General features: G+C 41.6%; 1 protein-coding gene across 2 annotated transcripts in view; it reads right to left on the reverse strand.

The window, feature by feature from the left end:
• LOC134401373 (cadherin-18) overlaps nt 1–22899 on the reverse strand; it is a 222672-nt gene that overhangs the window by 60693 nt on the left and 139080 nt on the right. Inside the window, exons 4-5 of one of the 2 annotated variants that reach the window (XM_063130251.1) lie at nt 13833–14000; nt 2042–2229 (exon numbers count right to left, since the gene is read on the reverse strand). In XM_063130251.1, coding sequence (XP_062986321.1) covers nt 2042–2229; nt 13833–14000 — 356 coding nt within the window. Of the gene's footprint in view, nt 1–2041; nt 2230–13822; nt 14001–22899 lie in introns of those variants that run through there. The other variant, XM_063130253.1, reaches the window with a different exon arrangement.

Raw genomic sequence — 22899 nt, forward strand, 5'->3', positions numbered from 1 at the left:
TTTTTAGCTTTACAATCTCAGCCCTACTGAGATTCTGAAGCAACAGTCACTCTCACATTCCACATTAGAAGTTCAATTTGAAGAACATAAGAAGAGCCATGCTGCATCAGACCAAGGGTCCATCTAGTCCAGCACTCTGTCCACACAGTGGCCAACCAGTTGTCCATTGTTACCTTAGACATCCCACAAAGTAGTCATAGTCAGCAAGAGCTGGCAGGAAGTTTTGAGTCCTGCCAAAAGTACTCTAGTTTGATGCTTAATTCTCACATGACACTCTCCACATATAGGTTTCCATGGCATCATTTTGACAGACAAGTGTTTATTGAAGAAGCTTGGGTAGTATCTGCTGTTTATCCAACATGGAAGTGATGATCCATGGTTGTGTGAAGGTTTTGGGCAGAGACCAATACAAAGGCCAGACTCTTGTGCTTATTATTCTGGAAATCCTGTGACACATTGGCTGAGCATGTGCACCCCTTTGTGTGTATGATGTAACATGTAGCACGAAACATGTATGTGCATGCCCAAAGCATATGATCATTCCACCTTAAAAAAAGTATGGTGAGATCCTGAGGAGGAGGAGAATGTTTACATGGATATACATGTGTGCCACACGCCATGCATTATAGTACAGGCATGACGGAAATCCATGAATGCACCCAATGCCCTGCCATATCGATAGGATTTCCAGAATGGTGAATGTGTAAACGGGCCGCAATTAAAGTTGAACTATTTAGGTTTGAGAATATATTACTATAACTTCTATAGATTGTTTCAGAATTATATTTTTTATTGCTAGTTTTATTTCATTTATGGTGTTTGGCCAAATAAATAACACTTATTTACTATTTCTGTTTGAAAGCTTCACACCTAAAAAACCAACTGTGAATACACTGTGTATTATAAATAATAATTTTCAGGTATCTACTTTTCATATTTCTCCTGCCACATGCGAGACTCCTGAAATGAAGACTTCACACAATTTAAGAATTAAATGTCCTGAGGTTATTTCTACACCTACCAACATGTTCTCTAGCAATAGTACACAATACCTTAATATAATTAAAGATCTCAATAAACAGGAAATAATAATAATAATAATAATAATAATAATAATAATAATAATAATAATAATAATAATAATAAAAAAATAGATAACATCCATACATGATTTTTCCAGGGGGCTAGCAAATTCCCCTTCAAGTGTTACAGGAATGTCTGATTAGCACTATTTTTGTTTTCATATTTGGCTGTTTTCCAGCCTCTTCAGAAATAGCTGCCACTGACACAGAAAACTGTGTGGGCCCCTTTTCATGAGTGATGCCAGCAACATCTCTTTTGTGGCTCAGGTAGAGGTTATTCATATAACCTACGTGGAGAGGGGAGGGGGCATTGGTTTGTTGGTGTTTTTAAAACAGGCACCGGCCATTCCAAAAGGTCTGTTTCTTATAAGGAAGCTCATACATTTCCTTGTTTCTGCACCAACCACACCGCCAAGTTAACATTTGAGGATGGCCTAACAGCCCAACCCAATCCTATGCAGCTTTATTTGGAAGAAAGCCCCATTAATTTCAGTGGGACTTACTGCCATGCAATTAAATGTGGCCTGAACAAGGAACTGCCCTCAATCATGCAGACATGGGGGGCTGAGTTTGTTTTTTTGAAATGGTATGTAGATGAGATTTGCATCTTTCCCCTACCCATATCTTACCTCCTGGAAGCTCCCTCCCCAAGAGTTTTTCTCCCACCTAAAAACACTACTTTTATCGGTGCTTGGCTGAGGAGAAAAATATTCTGGAAAATAAACTGTGGGAGGTAAGTCACAGTTTGGGGCAGGGTTCTTCACCCTTCACCCATGTTCTTTTCCCACTTTTAATACTGTACATCTCCACCCTCTTTCTACATAATCGGGCAATCTCAGGTTTAAATACATGGAACTGTTGCTGTCATATCTAGGCTTACCTTCTGTTTGCAGAGGACTGGAGCCTTAGAAGCTTTCAGTATCTTTCGCATAGGAACCTTTTACAACGTTCTTGCTTACCTTCTTCAAGGAGATAATTCCTTCCCGTGTTTCTTTGTCAGTTGATATGGAAAACACTGCAGAGCCATCGCCATTGATGATGGTGTATTTCATGTCTGCATTTGACCCAGTGTCTGCATCGTTAGCCTTGATTTTGCCTACCGCAGAGCCAACTTGTGCTGACTCAGGAACATACAGCTGATAATGTTCTGGAAAACATAATTAGGCAACATTTCTAAACATTCTGCAGCAGGAGAAATTTAAATGGTCAAACGTGTCTTCTAAACAGGGTACAGGACTTAAGAGTTCAGTACAATGTATCCAATATAGTTTTACCAATCTAAGTGTATATAGACTGATCATGAAAGGTTTTCCTGATGGGCTGAAAAGATATTGCTCTTTGGAAAAAGAGCAATATCTTTTGCTCCCAAATTGTTTAGGGCTACTATCTTACAAAGCCCTAAACAATTTGGTACCAGGATACCTAGCAGACCGCTTTCACTTATATACACCCAGGCGACATTTCTGATCTTCAGAGGAGGCCCTGCTCATCATTCCCAGACGAAGAGAATGTCATCATGAAGAACCTCGACAGCAAGTCTTCTCCGTAGTGGCACCCACATCCTGAAAAACCCTCCCTCATGCGGTTCAGGAGGCAGAGAATGTAATATCTTTTAAATGCTTCCTAAAAACATCTCTCTTTAAACAAGCCTTCCCTGGACTGTAACTTATTCTGGTTTTATGTGATTTTTAAAGTTTTAAGTTTTAATCTGATTATTATATTATGGTTTTAGTTGTAAACTGCCCAGAGAGCCTAGGCTGTTGGGCAGTATAAATATGTAATAAATAAATAAACAAGAACATAAGACAAACTCTGATGGATCAAACCATCTATGGTTAGCATCCTTTCCCCATATGGAAGCCCACAAATAGGGGCTGAAGACAAGACTTCTCCCAATCGCTCACCTCAAGAAGTTGATCTCAAGAGAGGCATTGCCTCTGATTATGAAGGTTCTGTTTAGCTATCATGTAGAATAGCCACTGATAAAAGCCATTGATCAGTCGAAACCAGCCTTTCCCAACCTTACACATTGAGAAACACAGATTGGGTGCCCATCATCCCTGACTATTAACCATGCAGGCCAGGAATCATGGAAGTTGCAGTACAACAACATATACTAGACCCAAGGTTTGGAAAAGATGGATTCAACTGATTAACAGAAGCTAGGTTATCAATGGTCATTACAAAAGAAGAAGAAGATCTAATCCTTTAAAAAGCTACCTAAGCATGCGGCCATCACAACATCTCGTGGCAGCAAATTCCATAGATGAATTATGGGTTGTGTGAAGAAGCATAGATTAATTATGGGTTGTATGAAGAAGAATGCCAATCACTTTATTCTGGTGACTTTGAATTGTAGTGTTGGAAGGAAAAAAAAACTTGTTTAGTGGGTTAAAGAGTTTAAAGCATAGTGAGCAAAATTTTGAATCAACATAAAACATCTGAGATCTTATCTCTCTCATTTCACTGAATTGTTTGACATTCAGGGTTGTAACAGCATGTTACATCTTGGAGCAGCGGGAGAAAAATATAACACTTTTGTGGTCTCTTCATTCTCTCTTCCCAAATGGCCAAGGAAACAAGGGCTATAAATTTCACGGAGTTAAAAGCTAAGCAATTTAAAAAGCCTGGAGTGAGTACTCCTCCTCCTCCATTTATATGACTTCAATTGCGAGAAACTTTATGGCTCAAAACTTTATAGGACTCAACCAAACCAGATTATAAGTTAAATGTATATTCGTGCACCCCACTAGTTGACCTTAACGTAAAAACCAACAAAAGCTTATCTACAGGCATGGGGCTGCAAAAAGTGCAATTATGGCTGAACAGGCCTTTGCAAAGCAGCTAAGGGCACAATCCTATGAATGTTTCAACATAAGAACATAAGTGCCCTACTGGATCAGACCAAGGGTCCATCTAGTCCAGCACTCTGTTCACACAGTGGCCAACCAGCCATTGGCCAGGGATGAACAAGCAGGACATGGTGCAACAGCACCCTCCCAACCATGTTCCCCAGCAACTGGTGCACACTGGCTTACTGCCTCGAATACTGGAGATAGAGCACAACCATCAGGGCTAGTAGCCATTGATAGCCTTCACCTGCAGGAATTTATCCAACCCCCTTTTGAAGCCATCCAGATCGGTGGCCGTCACTACATTTTGTGGTAGTGAGTGCCATAATTTAACTATGCTCTGTGTGAAGAAGTACTTCCTTTTATTTGTCCTGGATCTCCTACCAATCTCCCTGGATCTCCCACAGAAAATGAGTCTCCAACTGCCTGGGTGGGGAATGCGGAGGCATGTAGGACCATTCCCTGTCTAAATGTGCAATGCGTTGCATCCTCAGACAGCCACTTTGGCTGCCTCGAAAAATGAAAGGAGAGCTAGCCATGGCTCAATGGTAGAGCACATGCTTTGCGTGAAGAAGGTCAAAGGCTTGAAACCTGGCATTTCATGAAAAGCTGCGTGAAACTCTAGAGAGCTGCTGCCAGCCAGTGACAACAATACCGTGGCTAGATGGACCAATAGCCTGACTCTGTATAAGGCAGCTTCATATTTAAGTGTGTGTATGGAGGGGGTAATTAAAACATTATTTCAAAATTAAATGTCTATCACAAACAGAATGGTAAGCAACCATTCTGGGCTGAACCTTAACAACACAGAGACACAGCAAGATGTGCACAGCTGTCACTGTTTACCAACTAGATATTTTTAATGAAATGCAGCAGAACGTAATCTTCTATCATTCTTTTTGGTGGAAGAGAACAAGTTTTCTTCATAGACTCAGGCCTTAGCTAGACCTAAGGTTTATCCCAGGATCGTCTTGGGGTCGTCCCTGCCTGAGCACTGGATGCCCTGTGTGTCATTTACATGAACAGGGATGACTCCGGGACGATCCTGGGATAAACCTTAGGTCTAGCTAAGGCCTCAGCTATCGCTTCTCTGAGACTGCAACCCAACCCACATTTACTTGGGAGTACACCTCCTTGAATACGGCAGAATTTACTTACAAGTAAACATGCTGCAATTATTGTTTCGTGTCTTATTTTACCATTTTCCCTGTGTCCCAGATTTTCATTAAGCATTGGTAATAACACATTCTTTTCCGATGCTGAATAATTATATATTTCATTTCTATACCGCCCAATAGCTGGAGCCCTCTAGGCAGTTCACAAAAGTATTCCCTGCCTCCTGCAATTGATAAAAGTTGCAGAATAGTTTTGAACTGTATACTTCAGATATCTCTCTCAAATATTCAAGCAGAATATCAAGTAGATCAAAAAAAGAAGAGAATAGTAACATATAAACTTGCATGTATTTTATTATCCCCCAAGAATTTTTAAGAAACAGCATACCCACCCAAATGTGAAAAACATCTAATGTCAGTTCAAACATCTCCAGAAACTATTGGCGACTTTATAAAATAAGACAAAGCTGAGTGAAAAATTGATAAAAGAGAAAGCATTTCCAAGATTTTTATTTTTTGCAAGTAAATTTCATTTACTCTTGAAAATACATCTAGTCCTGAAACTGCCACAGACCCCTGTAAAATATAGACGTGCAGATAATTTTGAAGTTTGCACATATTTCAGAGTCATGAAGGAACATATTTAACTTTGGTAGCCATGCTCATTCTGGTGCATGAATTCTGCAGCTGCCATTTTCCAAGATGGCTGACACACAGATGGGGGCATGCAATACCACATGAACAAACGCATGCATGCAGCTTATTTTGGTAGCAATGTATATGGTTTTTAATCAAAGTCACTGTATGGTCTGGTAGACAGAGCCCTGGACTAGGAGCAGGAAGAGGCGGGTTCAAATCCCTGCTCTGCTTTGAAGCTTGCAAAGTGCACTTCAGCCAGTCATCCTCTCTTAAACTAACCTACATCAACTGGATTGTTGTGAGGATAAGTGGAGGGGATAACATGTACACTACCCTGATTTCTTTGAAGGAAGAGCGGAATAAAAACTGATATTTATTTAATAACATTGGATCAGAGACTACATTTAAACAATAGCATATAGTTTTGCCTGGTAAATGTGAGGACATATTTGAACTTGGTTTTGCTGTTGAAGATGCATTGTGGTACAACTTTCCACACTGGCATAATGGACAGCAATCACCAAGAACCTCTTGCATTTGCCCACTCTCAGGAATGTATATTCCACCCACATATAGTCATCTATTCTTCTGGAGAGAGAATTTTTCCTCAAAGGGAGAGAGTGGGGGGGGGGGCAGAGAAGAAAGGACTGGACTTAGGTGTGCCTTGTCTGACCCTCACCCCACAAGGGTGACCATATGGAAAGGAGGACAGGGAAAGAAGAAAAGGGTATTTCAGCAGGTGTCATTTGTATATATGGAGAACCTGGTGAAATTCTCTCTTCATCACAACAGCTAAAGCTGCAGGAGCTATACTAGAGTGACCAGATTTAAAAGAGGGCAGGGCACCTGCAGCTTTAACTGTTGGGATGAAGAGGGAATTTCACCAGGTTCCCCATATATCCAAATGACACCTGCTGAAATTCCCTTTTCAATACACCTGTTAAAGATACAGGAGCCCTGTCCTCCTTTTCATATGGTCATCCTACACCCCGCCCCATTTTAGGCTCCAGGGTCCAATCCTTTTACTTCTGTTTAATCTAACACCCAGCACCAACTGGCTTTAGACTCGTGCCTGCATATTGCTGTCTGCTGCCAACATTCTTTGGGTAGTTGAAGGCAGAGGAAACATGTAAAGCTTAGCTTGTTTTGGAGGTTGCAGGAAGGTAGAGGGGGGAGTCTTTTTAGCCACCCAATTTTTTTCCAGCAAAGGTAGGGGGTCTATTAGTAACCGTCTCTTAGTAACCCTCTCCTCTATGTTTTGGTTCACAGCATGACTGTGCATGGGTATCCTAGGCCTAATCTACACCCGCAGGGCTTCCAAGATGGGGCGGGGGAGGAACTTGAGCTTTCCAGTTTCCGGGATCGTTTTCCTGGGTCCAAACGCCAGAAGTGAAGAGGGATGTTCCAGCATGGTACTTTTTTTAAAAAAAGAAGAAGAAGAAGAGAGGAGATGTTGTGCAATTGCGCAGGCGCGATCTTGCATCAAAAGTTTAAAAAATAAATAAAAAGCTAACACGAGGATGGTGAAAATGCTCACCCCTCACCCCGATGGGCATGGATTCCTCCAGCAGAGCTCTCTGCCTGTTTGGTGAGCCCCGCTACTCACAGGGAGGAGGGACGTCCCCAGAAGCGAGCACCACATTGCCCATGAACCTTGCAGTTGTCCTGTGATGGTGGGAAAACCATGAAAAACCCAGTCCCAGTTATCCTGGGACAACTGAAAGCTTGTCCCTGGTTGACCCCGGGATCACCTGTGCATCATTTGGATGCACAGGGACGATCTCGAGCCGACCCCGGGTTAACTGGCTGGTGTAGACACAGCCCTAGTTTGCCAGTATGAAGCATGATATATGCTGCAGGCGGGCATCGTGTAGACTGCATCTGAAGACAATTTGTCTCCTTAACAGTGTTCTTCCCCTTCTCAATTTCACAGACCGCCTGTCTTCTCATTTGCGATCACATAACATTCATTCAGCAACTGCTCACATAAAAAAATAATTATAGAGGCTCAAGTTACGACTCCACAGTTAAGTTTGTGGTTAGCTGTGCACTTAAAGGAGGAAATCGGCTTCATTGCCATGCATAAAGAATACAGCAGATCTTCATAAAAACTATACCACTTATTTTTTCAAGCTCCAATTCAGCAAAGCGTTTAACCGAATGGCTATCACTTAAGATGGTGCTTATTAAAAGGAGGCAAATGCATGCGAATTACACTTCCTTGAAGAAAACCAGTAAAGTTGGCTTCTGAATACTGGCTGCAGTTCTTTAGAATTTACAAGTAGCTCCATTAATGAATTTGTCAGTTAACTGAAGCCAACACATTAAGAAATGAAACATTATATACGTCATAAACTTGGTGTAGTATTGTAACTATAGAGAAATGAGCCATTTTGAAATATCACCATCAGAATGGCAGTTTCAACATCTGAAAATGAAAATAAAAACTATGAGGGAGAGAAACAGAGCAGCTATTTATTTTCACTTCAGATAGTTTGAATATTACTTTTGCCTTGTACTTTGTATAAAAGAACGAAACAACAAAACTATGCTTAAACAGGAGTGCCATTTTGGATTTGGGTGGAATGTATTTTAAGACCACTTCTTGAGGCAATATTTTATATCCCATAATAATTATAGCAAGATTATCCATGCAGGACGTTTCACACAGCACAGTATTGCATCAAGCAAATAGTTTTGTATGTTAAATGTGCATAACTAAGGGCTGCTCCAATTATCCACTGCACCACCACCACCACCACCCCGATGAGGTAATGATCTCACACTGCTCTGATAACGTTTCAAGGCTGGGGTCATGCAGGATGGACAGATCATGTGGATACTGCCCGTGCTGCTGGGGAATGAGGTTCAGGTTGCTTGGACTCGAGGGAAGAAGAGGAACTGACAGGAATTGTTGGGGGGCAGTGAGGTGTGCTTTCCTGAACACCGAATTGAATAAAATGAAGCACAAAAACAAACAAACAACAATAAGGCCATTTTGAAATAGCCAGGTCCTCGAAGTGGTGTGCATGAATGGAGTTGGACTGGGAATGTTAAACATCCTTGGTATTGCCCGTAAAGTATGTCACGTTTTTCAAGGTCTTTCAAAATTCCCTTCGTATCCTTGTCACACTTTGCCCCATTTAAAGCAATACCCAACCATCACAATGATGCGTCCCTCACTCCCTGTTTCCTTCATCCCTTGCGGTTGATGAGTGGCATACTTTCTGGGATAGTTCGCTTCAAAAGCATAAGTCAAATTTGTCAGCATTCTGTTTGTACGATAGAGAAGAACTCCTATCATATGACGAAATAACCTCTAGATGTATATCTATCAGTATCAGCTTCTAGATCATAAACAATAATAATGATTGAGAAATGAATGAAAATCCCTTCTCCCAATGCCTCTATCCCAGCACATACGATTCACCACTGGTTCAGGCCCAGGTAGAGTGGAAACTGAAAAATGCCATCCAGGCCACAGAGACTTATATCTTTTAACACTCTATTTCTCCACTAAGTATTGATTCTTTTACTCTTAAATGACCTGGCGTTTTTGCCTCAAGTGCACTTGCTAGGCAGGAGACTCTGAATAATTATTGCTATGAGGGAAGAAGGGATCCTGACAGATTTCATTTCTCCATCACTTGAGCAAGCTACCTTAGCCACAAAAAAACATCATCTGTTTAGCTCCCTCCAGCCCACCAGTTCCAGTCTAGATTCCAGCTGAGAAAATTGGTCAGGCTCTACATGCCGGAAAGCTTTGAAAATTTCATAGTCTAACCTCTTCGACTCCTAGCCAGTTCTGCCCTCAATAAAAGGTACAGAGCATGTGCTATTTTTAAATAAAGAGCAATTACACTCAAGTACACTGGAGACTCGCTGCATGAGGTATTTATTTGTTAATAGAAGGGAGGAAAATCAATGTATGGAAGGCTAAACATTTAAATGAAGTCTTGTCAATCATTCCCCATTCTCGAAGGAGTCCTGTGCAGAAACTTTATGTGCTCCCTGTAGAAATGTCTGTACCTTTAGAACTTAGAAAGGTCACATGGCTGATATTTGAAACGGGGGCATTTGAAAGAGTGCCATTTCTTTGGTAATTGGAAGAATGATGCACACTGGGGCAAAAAATCCCAACTTTAAGTATAATCTGATGGGATCTGAGCTAAAGGTAATCTGGCAAGAAAGAGATTTTGGGATTGTGGCGTACAGCTACAAAATGTTGGCCTAGTGTGCAGCTGCTGTAAAAGAAGAAGAAGAAGCAAACTCCATGTTAGGCATAATTAGGAAAGGAATTGAGAATAAAATTGCTAAAATCATACTGCCCTTATATAAATCTGTGGTGCAATCAATTAGAATACTGTGTAGTTCTGGTCACTGCACCTAAAAGCTGGAAAAAGTGCAGAAAATGGCAACTAAAATGATCAAGGGACTGGAGCATCCTGGAAAAAAAGGCAAGTAAGGAAAAACCTGATAGAGGTGTACAAAATGATGCATGGTGTGGAGAATGTAGATAGGGAGATATTTTTCTCCCTCTGTCATAATACTAGAACCCAGGGTCATCCCATGAAACGAATTGGTGCTAGCTTCAGGACAGATGAAAGGAAGTACTTCTTCACACAGCACATAATCAAAGTATGAAATTCGCTACCACAAGATGTAGAATTCGCCACCATACAATGTAGTGATGACCACAAATTTGGATGCCTTTGAAAGGGGGTTAGGCAGATTCCTGGAAGAGAAGGATATCAATGGCTACTAGTCCTGATGCCTCTATGCTACCTCCAGTATCAGAGACAGTATGGCTATGTACACCAGTTGCTGTGGAACATAGGTGGGTGGGTGCTGTTGCACTCATGTCCTGTCTGGGTTTCCCATTGATAGCTGGCTGGCCACTGTGTGAACAGAATGCTGGACTAGATCGACCCTTGGTCTGACCCAGAATAGTTCTTTTTATGTTCGTAAAGACACAGAGCACATAAAATCCAGGACTTCCCAAATTATTTAGGCATTAATGTATGTTAGACTGCAATCCTAAACATGCGTGCTAGGGAAAAAGTCCTACTGTGAACTAGGTGGGCCTTACTTCTGAGTACATATGTTTAAGAAGATACTATCAATGTCATTCATTATTGTAAACTTTTGCTCCCAGATGTCTCAATATTTGGAAAGGCCAGACCAACAAACCCATTGCCCTGCTCTGTTTCCCCCATTCTATTCCAAGACCATTATAGTCACATAAACATCCTGCCATGCTGCTGTTACTTATCATAGTTATAGATAGGCATGTACTGTTGCTGACTGCCCAAAATAAGCTATTTCCTGATTGTCCTTGCAGCAATAGTGCACTGAGGTCTGACAAACCAATAACATTATCAACCCACATTGACACACCAAGCTTTGTTGTGCAAGTCGGGATGAAGGAGAAATTCATCCCTTTTTGAATCAATATGTATACTGAAACTCAGTTATCATTCACAATGTGCTTTTCTACAAATTTTGCAATGAAATTCTCCACTAGAAAGTATATTGGTGAAAAGTGCAAATGAAATGAAATGCATTACATTAGGAAAATTACTTGCAAAAATGTGTATATTAGGTAAAATTGCATATAAAGATAAATGTATTATGTGCACATCTTTTTTTCTAATTTCATGCTAAATTAGAAAAAAAAATCTCAACAAACATGTCTATCCCTATGTGCAATATTTATCTTTAGCAATCTGTGCACTGCATGAATTGCAGTGGTAGCAAACGTACCAAAGTCTTTCCACATCTATGGTATGTTCTTGAAAGTCCTCCCCAAATCAACAGAGACAGACCTCAGAAATCATGCTAAAGTACTAATTGTCGGAGTATCAACATGTTGAATGTCACTTAACCTGGCAGCCAACTACTTGTGCTTGTGGCTCCTTGCAGAAATATTTCCTTTTCAGGGTAGGTATGCCCAGACACTTAATAAACAGACTGGTCCCAGTGATTTCAAGAAATTGTTTTAGGCAAAGTACTTTGACTCTTTCCTATATTAATAGTTAGCTCTGATGATGTCAAAGGCATTTGAAAACCACTACTTAATTCTTTCAACCCAAGGATAACCTATCTCAAATAATAGTTATTAAAGCTGCCATTTTGTGCCCAGGGTTAAATTAAGCGTTTGGTAGCAAACATGAGCCTGGGAACCTGGGCTACCACTTTTTTTTGCTGCATGAGGGGGGATTTTCAGGGGTGATGAAGTAGGCAGGATGTGTGCATAGTTAACTTTTCCTCCACTTGCCATGTTTTAAATGCCACTCTAGCCACATTGTTCCCTGACGTGTGTTTGGGATGCAGAGAAAACGTGAGCGGGAGGAGTTAAAAGTAGGGAAATGTTAAGCACCCTCCTGCCTGCTGCTTCTCACCTCCAAATTAAGCCCAGACCACTTTTCCGTGCAGATGTGTGGGCCCAGGTTCCCAGTTCCAGGTTTGCCACCATACACAGTTTGTTCCCTGCACCTAAGCCCCATGGATTTCCTTGATTTGATTAGCTACATGCAGCCAGACGCATGTCTGTGAAAGAAGAAAATGGCAACTGGAAGAAGGAAGTAACAGCAAGTGAAGCTGCAGATAAATTATCACTGTAAACTAGGGGTGTGCACGGACCCCCCACTCCGCTTCACTTTAAGATCCGCCATTTTCGGATCGGCCTGCTCCTCCCTGCCCCCACTCTGCCTGTGCCCACTCCGCTCCGCTCGGAGCTCCGGATCCGGATCGGAGCTCCGGTCCCCCCCATAGGGGGGGTTACTGGGCCCTGCCACCATCGCCGCCCATGCGGCGACGGCGGCAGAGCCCGGTAAGGAGGAGGGGGGCCTAACCTGCCTCCGTCCGTGGTCCGTCGCCATCTTCAATTGAGCTTGTGGTTCCACCAGGAAGTCTGGGCCGCAAGTGCGGCCCAGACTTCCTGCTGGAACCACGGGCTCAATTGGAGACGCTGACGGACCGCGGACGGAGGCAAGTAAGGCCCCCCTCCCCCTTGGTCCCTTACCGGGCTCTGCCACCGTCGCCGCATGGGCGGCAACAGCAGCAGGGCCCGGTAACACCCCCCACCCTCCTCTCCCTTACCTGTCTCCATCCGCGGTCCGTCAGCGTCTCCAATTGAGCCCGTGGTTCCAGCAGGATTGAGCCCGTGGTTCCAGCAAGTGCGGCCCAGACTTCCTGCTGGAACCACGGGCTCAATTGGAGACGCTGACGGACCGCGGACGGAGGCAAGTAAGGGAGAGGAGGGTGGGGGGGGGTTACCGGGCCCTGCCGCCATCGCTGCCCATGCGGCGACGGTGGCAGAGCCCGGTAAGGGACCAAGGGGGAGGGGGGCCTTACCTGCCTCTGTCCGCGGTCCGTCACCGTCTTCAATTGAGCCCGCGGTTCCACCAGGAAGTCTGGGCCGCAAGTGCGGCCCAGACTTCCTGCTGGAACCACGGGCTCAATTGGAGACGCTGACGGAACGCGGACAGAGACAGGTAAGGGAGAGGAGGGTGGGGGGCGTTACCGGGCCCTGCTGCTGTCGCTGCATGGGCGACAGCGACAGCGGCAGGGCCCGGTAAACCCCACTTAGCTTTCCGGCGGAGCTCCGGATCGAGGCGAAGGATCCGCCTTCACCTCGATCCTCTTCGCCACGCTCGGCCGGCCCCCCAATCCTCTTCGCCTCTGCCTTAAGGGCAGGCGAAGCCCCCCGCTCCGCTACTGCTTCTCCGGTCCGATTAGAAGCGGAGCACATCCCTACCATAAACCCAGTCTATTATTGGGGCAGATCTACACCAAGCAGGATAGGACACTTCAAAAATGGTTTGAAAAATGTAGATGGAGCGTGTCCTGGGCCCCAACAGTTGTCACAACTGTTATAAACTATTTTAATGCAGTAGTGTAGATCCTGCCACGGAGTAGAAAGCAAACCCTGTTGTAAACCGCCCAGAGAGCTTCGGCTGGGGGGCGGTATATAAATGTAATAAAATAAATAAATAAATAAATATGACATTCCCAAATCTCATCTGACTTTTCTTTTCTTTTCTTTTTTTTGGGCAAAATCCTCCTGAAATTAAAATAACCTGTAATTACGACAGAGCAAGTTTTTGTTGGGAAAAAATAAATCAGATCAAACCTTTACATACTCTGAGGGAACCTGGGGGGATTGTCGTTGACATCAGTGAGGGTTATATTTACTGTGGTCGATCCTGACAGTCCTCCAACTTGTCCAGCCATATCTTTGGCTTGAATGACAACCGAATAATGTTCTCTGGCTTCTCTGTCCATGTTATGCAAGGCTGTCCTGATGACTCCTGCGAGGTTAAAAAAAAGGCGGGGGAGAGAAATATTACTCTTAGCTTCTTCAAAAAGGTTATACGAAGATAAACCACCTACACCGTTTCTCTTCCCAACCGAATGAGACATAAAACCAATTAACATCCCAAGCAAGCGATGTCCTAGTTGAAATTCTGATTTCTATGGAACGGATTTTCAGTCTTTACTGTGCCGCATCCGCTTGGGGAAAATGGCTCATGTAAGGCATTATAAAGAAATGTCAAACACCACTGCACTGTTGTCTTCAAAGGAAATGGGGCAGCATGTGACAGATTGTCAGCTTGCTGGAGGAGATGTAGAAATTAAAAAAACATGCCTGTGTTACAAGAATGCATAATAACGTAATAAATGAATAATACAATCCATGCAAAGTAGATACGTTGCCAAAAAAGATATTGTTTTATCACAAATGATAATTGCTTAAGTACTTTAATTGAATTATTAATGATCGCAATGCCGTGCCTGATGTGTGTGGTCAAAAAAGATCTGATTTGAGGAACGTTAAAATGTTTTGTTTTCCATCGAAGATGTGGCTGCATTCTCATGAATGACTTTGTAAATGTAAAGGATTAGAACAGTTCAAACGCATGATCTTATCAGGCAAACTCACATTCATTTGGCTTCAGTGTGATCTCCTGTAGAGGTTCATTTAATTCAAATACGGAAGTACTACCCTAACTCTTTTGGCTGTCAATAACTGAGGTTGCATTCATACCTACATTTACGTGGGAGGAAGATCCTGGTACTTACTTACAAGCAGACAAGCATAGGATCAGGCTGAGGGCTCATCTACACCAAGCAGGATATTCCACTATGAAAGCGGTATGAAAGCAGTACTATTTAAAAGGCAGGAGCCACACTACTGCTTTATAGTGGTATTGAAGTGTACTGCTGGATCTACACTACTGCTTTATAGCAGTATTTAAGTGCACTGACAACTGTTGGGGCCCATTGATACATTTACACCAAGCAGGATATAGCACTATGAAAGCAGTATATGGTATGTGTCAATGGGCCCCAACAGTTGCCAGTGCACTTCAATACTGCTATAAAGCAGTAGTGTGGCTCCTGCCTTTTATATACCGCTTTCATGCCAATTTCACAGTGGGATATCCTGCTTGGTGTAGATGAGCCCCAAGAAACCAGTTTCGTGTACCAAACTCTCAAAGAACTTGACATGCACACATGCAGAATAAGTGTCAGCACCTGGCATCCTTGGGCAGCCGCTTGGGCCCCAGCACCCTGGTAGGGACTAACACTGACACCTGTCCTGCCTCCTTACTAATTTATTTATTAAAGATGTAATCCTATGCATAATTAGACAGAAAAAGTCCTACAACTTCCAGTATGGCTGCGGCAGGCTGAGAGTTGTGGGACTTTTTCCCCCTTCTGTCTGAAGATGCATGGGATTCTGCCCTTAATATATTTCTACCCTGGTTTTTAGGGAAAGCACTCATAAAACATTTTGCAATAAAAATACACAACAATCTGGTTGACCACGTCAAAGAGTGGGCCCCCTGAGGTCGATTTTAGGGCCCTAGCAGGTTTATATGAATGCATGCAGTCCTTCAAATGACCCAGTTCTCAAACATTCAGAAATTTAAGGATTAGTACTAGCACTTTAAATTGATTCTGGAAACAAATGGGTAGAAAGGTCTTTTTCCTTCTTTTTTCTTTCCAAAGATTCACATTTGAAAGTAAAGAGAGCAAAAAATAAAAACGGTCAAAAGTTCAAGAAGCACACACGTTGAGATCTATTTATAAATGAATAATTATGCTGCATAATGTCTTCACCTAAATAGTTATGATAATATGATAAAACGACTGTTAATCAATGACATATTTTAGATCTTCAAACTGCCATTTAGCCAATTAACTAATTTATTAAATTTAAAGAAATTTGCATGTAATTGAAACCATAATGGTGGAAAGGCAGGGTATAAAATCAAGTGAATAAATAAAATTAATCCAATTACATCTGATCAAAATTACAAAATTCTAATTGCAATTGCTGGGTAAAATGTAGTAATGTGCAATTCTATGTCCAAGAACAATTTTGGGAGATAAGCCTCTGTTCCAATGCACTGACTGTCAGAGCAGTGTTTTACATAAAGCTAGAACTATCGAAACTAGCCTTCTGTAGCGGGGATGATGGGAGTTGTAACAACTGGAGGGACCCTGGTTGGGGAAGGCTGGTCTACTATGATAAGAAAGCATTATATGGTCACTTTTTAATCTTACATTTGTTAAATTTACAACGCTGCTTTTCAGCGATACCGTAGAAAATGCTGACAAACATGTATGTTCAGAAGGATAAGCTGCACTTCCCGTCACACACTGATATTCATTCCCACTCTCTCAGGAGCATAAACAACAGACTTTGGGGGCTCCTCCCATGCTCCGATCATTTATACAGAATGATGCATTTTACCTCCACAATAAAATAATCCCAAGGCTGCAGTTCTACACACACTTAATAGGGTGGAAGGCAGATGTAATATACAGAGGGAAGTCACAGTGGGCTCTTCGTCATCTTAAAAAGCCACCTTAGATGAGGGCTTTGGTAGTACATAAATATTTCAAATCAGTGGATTGCTTTTTTCAAATCAGTGGGTGTTCTGAACAATTCAAAGGGAGCCTTTTGATTTCGTTGGTCGGGTCGTATCTTGAACACGCTGTGGCTCTGGTGCCTCTCCAACTGTCCAGGGATGTACTGAAGATGTTCCTGGCAGCTTTCTTAAATACATAACACAAAATGCACGTGTCCAAAAGTTTTGAAGCTTGTCTGTAACACAGGAAATGGAAAACCCGCAAGCCATTCCCCATGTCACCTATGTGCAAAGAGCTTTATTTTGTGTAGAAGAGCATTCAGTCATAAGAGCGCCCGCCTGTAGTCTGACGTGGAGCCAGGTTTACCACTCCAGTGAGAACAAGACACACTCTGGTGCCTGTAAGTGAACAAACACTGAGTTGGAGCATTAGTTTTGGAACATTTCAACATGTTCCCACAGAGAGAATTTTTTACACACAATTTTAAACAAAGCTGGAATAATATTGTAAAGATATGTCAGTGGTTCCAAGACCTGCTTTAACAGTGGTTTAGGTAGTCAGATGTAATACATCACCATTGCACAGGAAAATAACCCACAGTTAAGATTAGTTAAGTTAGCTTTTCAAACTTCTGATGCTTTGGTGTTTTTTTCAATGTTATGGTTTTAAATTTTTGATAGCTGAAAGATGTTTATGTTCCCATATTTTTTAAAATACACATTTGCCATGACACTATCGACATCTTTGTTTTGCCCAAAATTACTATACTGTTAACATTTTACTGAATTTTATATTCTGGAATTCTTGCCGCTAGTTTAATTAACAAACAAACATTATAAAAAGCCAGGAAATGCTAAATAATTACATAACATTTATTACCAATTATGTTCAGATGGAAAGACAGTCTGCACTATTTGGTGTTTCCTTCACTTTTGAATTTGAAATCTTAGCCATATTTGAAAATTCTGTCACATTGATTGTACTTCCTTAACAAAATTTGGGGTGGTGGTTTTTTCTTTTGTTTTTAATTTTTTTTAATATGGGGAATCCTCCAGAAATAACACTCTTTACAGATGGCAGACATCGTCTCCAGACTCCCAAGATACGTATGTGTCTTCTGGGAAATGCTCACTTATTTTCATTCAATGTGGATCATTTTGTATGATATGGGAATCCACACTCATCTCCTGCCGTATTGCTTTTAGAGGGACTCTTTCGAAAGTAGGGCACATCTTCAAGGCAAAATTTCTGCATACATAACAGCGCTCAGGAAATCAGTGCAGCAGGAAAAGAGTAAAAATAAACGTGTCCATTTATCAATACCCCTCAAGGCCTTTAACTAGATGTACCAAGCCTTTAAGCATAAGGTTAGGATTTATACTGATGTAGTTTTCAATTAAACCTCAATCTCATAAACAGATTAGCATCTTTAGGTCTAAAGATGTTGCAAGGTGAATTCTAGGTCTATGCCGTTAGGAGCACTGATGCCAGCCTAAAACCTCTTCCATGATTTCCCACTAATCCAATATTGACTCTTGGGCCGTCCATGGAATATTGTCAAATGGATAGGTGTTTAATTGCTACATAAGGTTCTCTCCATAGCATTGCACTGTAAAACAGATTCCCTGAGTTCAGTAAGTAATTGCAGACTACTCCATCTTAGGTTTCAGTGTGATGTTCATGATCGTATCTCGGCATGTCTTTCAGATATCTCAGCTTGGTTGCTTCATCGTCGTTTGAAACTTAATATGACAAAGACTGAATTGCCTGTTTTTCCTCTTAAACCTTCTCCTCATCTCTCATTCTCTCTTACTGTCAATGATGTTACACTTACTCCAGTCAAGGAAGCTCGTAGTCTTGGCTTTATATTTGACTCCTCGCTCTTCTTTATTCCTCATATTGAGGCAGTAGCTAAATCCTGTCATTTTTTCCTGTATAATATTGCCAGAATTCGATCATTTTTGTCTGTCTCTTCTGCCAAGACTCTTGTTCATGCATTGGTTATTTCTCGGTTGGACTACTGCAACCTTCTTCTCACTGGCCTTCCTTCTTCTCACATCATTTTGTTGGTTTCTGTTCACCACTCTGCTGCTAAGATCATCTTCTTGGCTTGCCGCTCTGACCATGTTACTCCACTTCTGAAATCTCTTCATTGGCTTCCAATTCACCTCAGAATCCAATATAAACTTCTCCTGTTGACCTACAAAGCTTTTCACAGTCTAGCTCCTTCCTAGCTTTCCTCTCTCATCTCACACTATTGCCCTGCTCGTGCTCTTTGCTCCTCTGATGCCATGTTTCTTACCTGCCCAAGGGTCTCTACTTCCCTTGTTTGGCTTCGTCCATTTTCTTCTGCTGCCCCTTACGCCTGGAACGCTCTTCCGGAACATTTGTGAACTACAAGTTCAATCGCAGTTTTTAAAGATCAGCTAAAAACTTTTATTTTTTCTAAAGCTTTTAAAACTTGATTTTGATCTGAATTTTATACTGTTAGTTTTACTCTACCCTGTGCCTGTTTGGTGCATTCTCTTCCCCTTCTTATTGTTTTATTATGATTTTATTAGAATGTAAGCCTATGTGGCAGGGTTTTGCTATTTTATTGTCTTACTCTGTACAGCACCATGTACACTGATGGTGCTATATAAATAAATAATAATAAAGGCAACCTGAGAAGAAGAATTAGGGAGTGGTTTACATGATGTGACCAGGAACATAAACTTACCAGTCTCTCTAGGGTTTCTAAAGCATCCATCTTAATGATGTTCTTAGTACATAACACTAGAACATTGAGGATGGGTTTAGATGTGCATGTTCATCACTTAATGTGCTGACACAGATCAGCAACACAGGTTATCAAGTGCTGGATAACGATGAGAATTGAAATCAAGTGATGCATATGCATGTATGAAGCAATTTATGATAAATTTATTTATTTATTTATTACATTTTTATACCGCCCAATAGCCAAAGCTCTCTGGGTGGTTCATAAAGGGACTAAAGGACACTTCATTCCTTATTTATACCAAGTGGAGAACACCACACTGGGGGGGGGGGAGTATGTGTGCATGGGTAATCTAAAAAATTAAATAAAACACAGATTTTCTACTGGGTTCATTACATGAGTCAACCCAATGGCATAGAGTATCTCTATGTCACCATCAGCCACCACCAGAAAAAATGCAATACTATTAAAAACTCAGTCCAAGCAATTCTCAAAATACAATGTGTCTGCTTCATAGAGCACTACCATTATGAAGAGGTTTTAAGAATGTAAAAACTTCAGCCTTTTCCCTATTATACAGCTCCTGAAGATGAAGATTCCATCTTCTTATTGTGTCCAATGGCAACTGATTTATCTACCTTTTATGAACTCACTCAGTCACGAAGAAGCCATCCTTGAAGAAACACCTTACAAGGGTTTATGGGTATTCTCTCCCTTGATAAATTTCATTCTTACTAAAACTCTTTTAATCTATATCAAATTTGACTTATATTTCGCCCCAGCCAGGGCCTCTGTATTTGTCTTGAAATAACACTTTAGGCAAAATTTGGTGGCAACTGCAATTCCTTCCCAATCCTTGGTGTGCAACAAACCTAGACCTCTACCCATCAGACCTCTCCTGGCACTATGGCTCTTCTTCCTAGGAATGTCCCAAGTGCCTGATTGGATCCAGGAGTCCTATGCCCGCCCCTGTGTCCATGACCCTGGGTTACTCTTGCATTAACAGGGCCTTTACAGCCACCATTGACACAGCAGGGGGAAGTGCACCATTTTTGGAGGTTCCAGAAAGTGTGCGCTCCCTCTCCATGTTAATGGCAGCTGCCATGAACGAAGGGGGAAAGTGTTTGATTTTGGCAGCCAGGGTGGGCAGCTGCAGAGCATGCGCTGGGCCAAGCCAAGCCTCAAAAGAGGCTCATCCAGCCCAATTCAAGGTGCTGGTTTTAACCTATAAAGCCTTACACGGCTTGGGACCTCAATACCTGATGGAACGGCTCTCCCGACATGAACCGACCTGTACACTACGGTCAACATCTGAGGTCCTCCTCCGAGTGCCTACTCCGAGGAAAGCTCAGAGTATGGCAACAAGGGAGAGGGCCTTTTCAGTGGTGGCCCCCCAATTGTGGAATGATCTCCCCGATGAGGCTCGCCTGGTGCCAACATTGTTATCTTTTCGGCGCCAGGTCAAGACTTTTCTCTTCTCCCAGGCATTTAACAACACTAAGTTTGTTTGTTTTTTAACAGACCCCAGAACTGTTGTTTTTAAATGGATACCATTGTTTTTATACTGTTGTTTTTATGTTTTTGTTTGTTTTAAATTTTGTATACTTTTTAATGTTCACTGTTTTTAACTTTCGTAAACCGCCCAGAGAGCTTCGGCTATGGGGCGGTATATAAATTTAATAAATAAATAAATAAATAAATGACAGTGGATGGCAGCAACAGGGCGAGTGTCCACCAAGGTGGGCACGAGTGAGTTCGCTCACTCTCTATTTCTTCCAGTGATGAGTTTGAAACTTAAAAAGATAAGAAGACCACAAAACACATCTGACATGAAATGCTTCTTTAACTTTTTGCAAGAAATTTCATAATTGAATTAGACATAATCTGAACTTTGATTAAAGCCATTTCAGCAAATAGCACAATATACCACACTTCAACAGCAGCAGCAGTAGCAACAACCACACTATATCTGGTGACTTACTGCCTACAGGTTTGGCATTTGACCAATTGGGCTGACGACTGGTGTGAAATGATTTTCGGTCACTCCACTGTTTTCTTTATTATTAGATTCAGAATTTTGTATTGAGTGAACAGCTGGTTTTATTGCTTTCTGACACCGAGAAGATGCTGAAATGTTATATGTGGTGTGGTAAATGAAAGCCACTTCAAGAAATCTATGACCAGTATCTTCACAAATACAGGATTATATTTTAGATACGTCACCAGTCTTTGTCTATTAAGTTGTATAATGGGTAGGTATTGACTTTGTTGGGATTCAACAATCAGGATTTATTGACCAGACAGTTAAACAAAGCTTCAACTGAAGATAAAGATTTGTCCAAAGGACCAATAAATCTTAAACCTGATTAAAAACAAGTTTCTGTGTTCTTTTGACAAGTGGGTGATATTATAAATACAGAGAATGTTCAAGAATGGATTTTTTTCTTTTATCTCACCACAAATCTAGACAAACCTAAGAACTTTTAACAATCCAGCTCAGCGCCAGGCAAATTTAAGACTACATATAGGGTTGCTGGAGAGTATGCAGTTGAGGATCAAGGTTGGCAGGTTTCCACCAGCTTGCTCCCCTGGGCTCCAGTCTGCAGACCCCCACATTTGGCTGGTTCCGCGTGTGCAAAGTCAGGCAGGCATGGGGATCTTCACTTTCCCACAAGCTGCCATTTTGTGCAGGAAAACTGCTTTTTTCTTTAAATCCCATTTTGTGCAAATGGCAGCCATAAATAGCTTCATGCAAAATGGCACTCAAGGAGACGAAGGGACAATCTGTGCCTGCTGGGGTTGGGTAAGTTTGGTGAGTGGCACGTGGGGTGGGCGGGTTCATCACTAACCACATATTAATGAGCTTAAGCAACCAAACTCTGTGCAACATATTGACCATTAACTGCAAGAGAACCAAATTAACCTCCAAATTGAACTCAGCAGTGGATAACTTTGGCTAGATGGTACTCCCAGTCACCAACTTAATGAAATGAATTATCCATTCCAATACTCCCATCAGACCCCCCAAAATGATATGAACACATATGAAGCAATTTTAGCCCTGTAAAATAATATGCTAGCAGGGTTCCGTGCCATCTTCATTCACTTCATTCATTCATTACATTTCTGTACTGACCAACAGCCCAAGTTTTGGGCAGTTTACAAAGACTTAAACACTAAAAAATACAATATGTGATATTAAAAAAATACAGCTGCACACACATACAGCTGTACGCATAAAGGACTCCTTTCTGCAGATGTTCATTTGCTGATATGCATAACATTGGGACAGAGCTACCCAGAACCACAATTTTCCAAAATAAATTTTAGATACCATGGAATTTAACTGCAGTTTTCATCCTGGCACACAAATGAAGTCTTTGAACAGTGATCTATTACATTAATATGCTATCACTTAAGTTTTTGCAACTTTATTCTTCTGAACTGCCTTATGGAACCCATTTGCAAAAATGGAGGGTGAAAGTCTATTGAGCAGATTTTTATTATCCTTCTGGAAGAGGTCATTCATCACTTGAAAAGCGATCCATAAATATCTCCTAAATCTTCAGATATTTAAATGATAAGACAAGCATATTTTGCAGAAGAAT

The sequence above is a fragment of the Elgaria multicarinata genome, chromosome 7 (genome assembly GCF_023053635.1).
Source record: "Elgaria multicarinata webbii isolate HBS135686 ecotype San Diego chromosome 7, rElgMul1.1.pri, whole genome shotgun sequence".
Classification (NCBI taxonomy): Eukaryota; Metazoa; Chordata; class Lepidosauria; order Squamata; family Anguidae; genus Elgaria; species Elgaria multicarinata.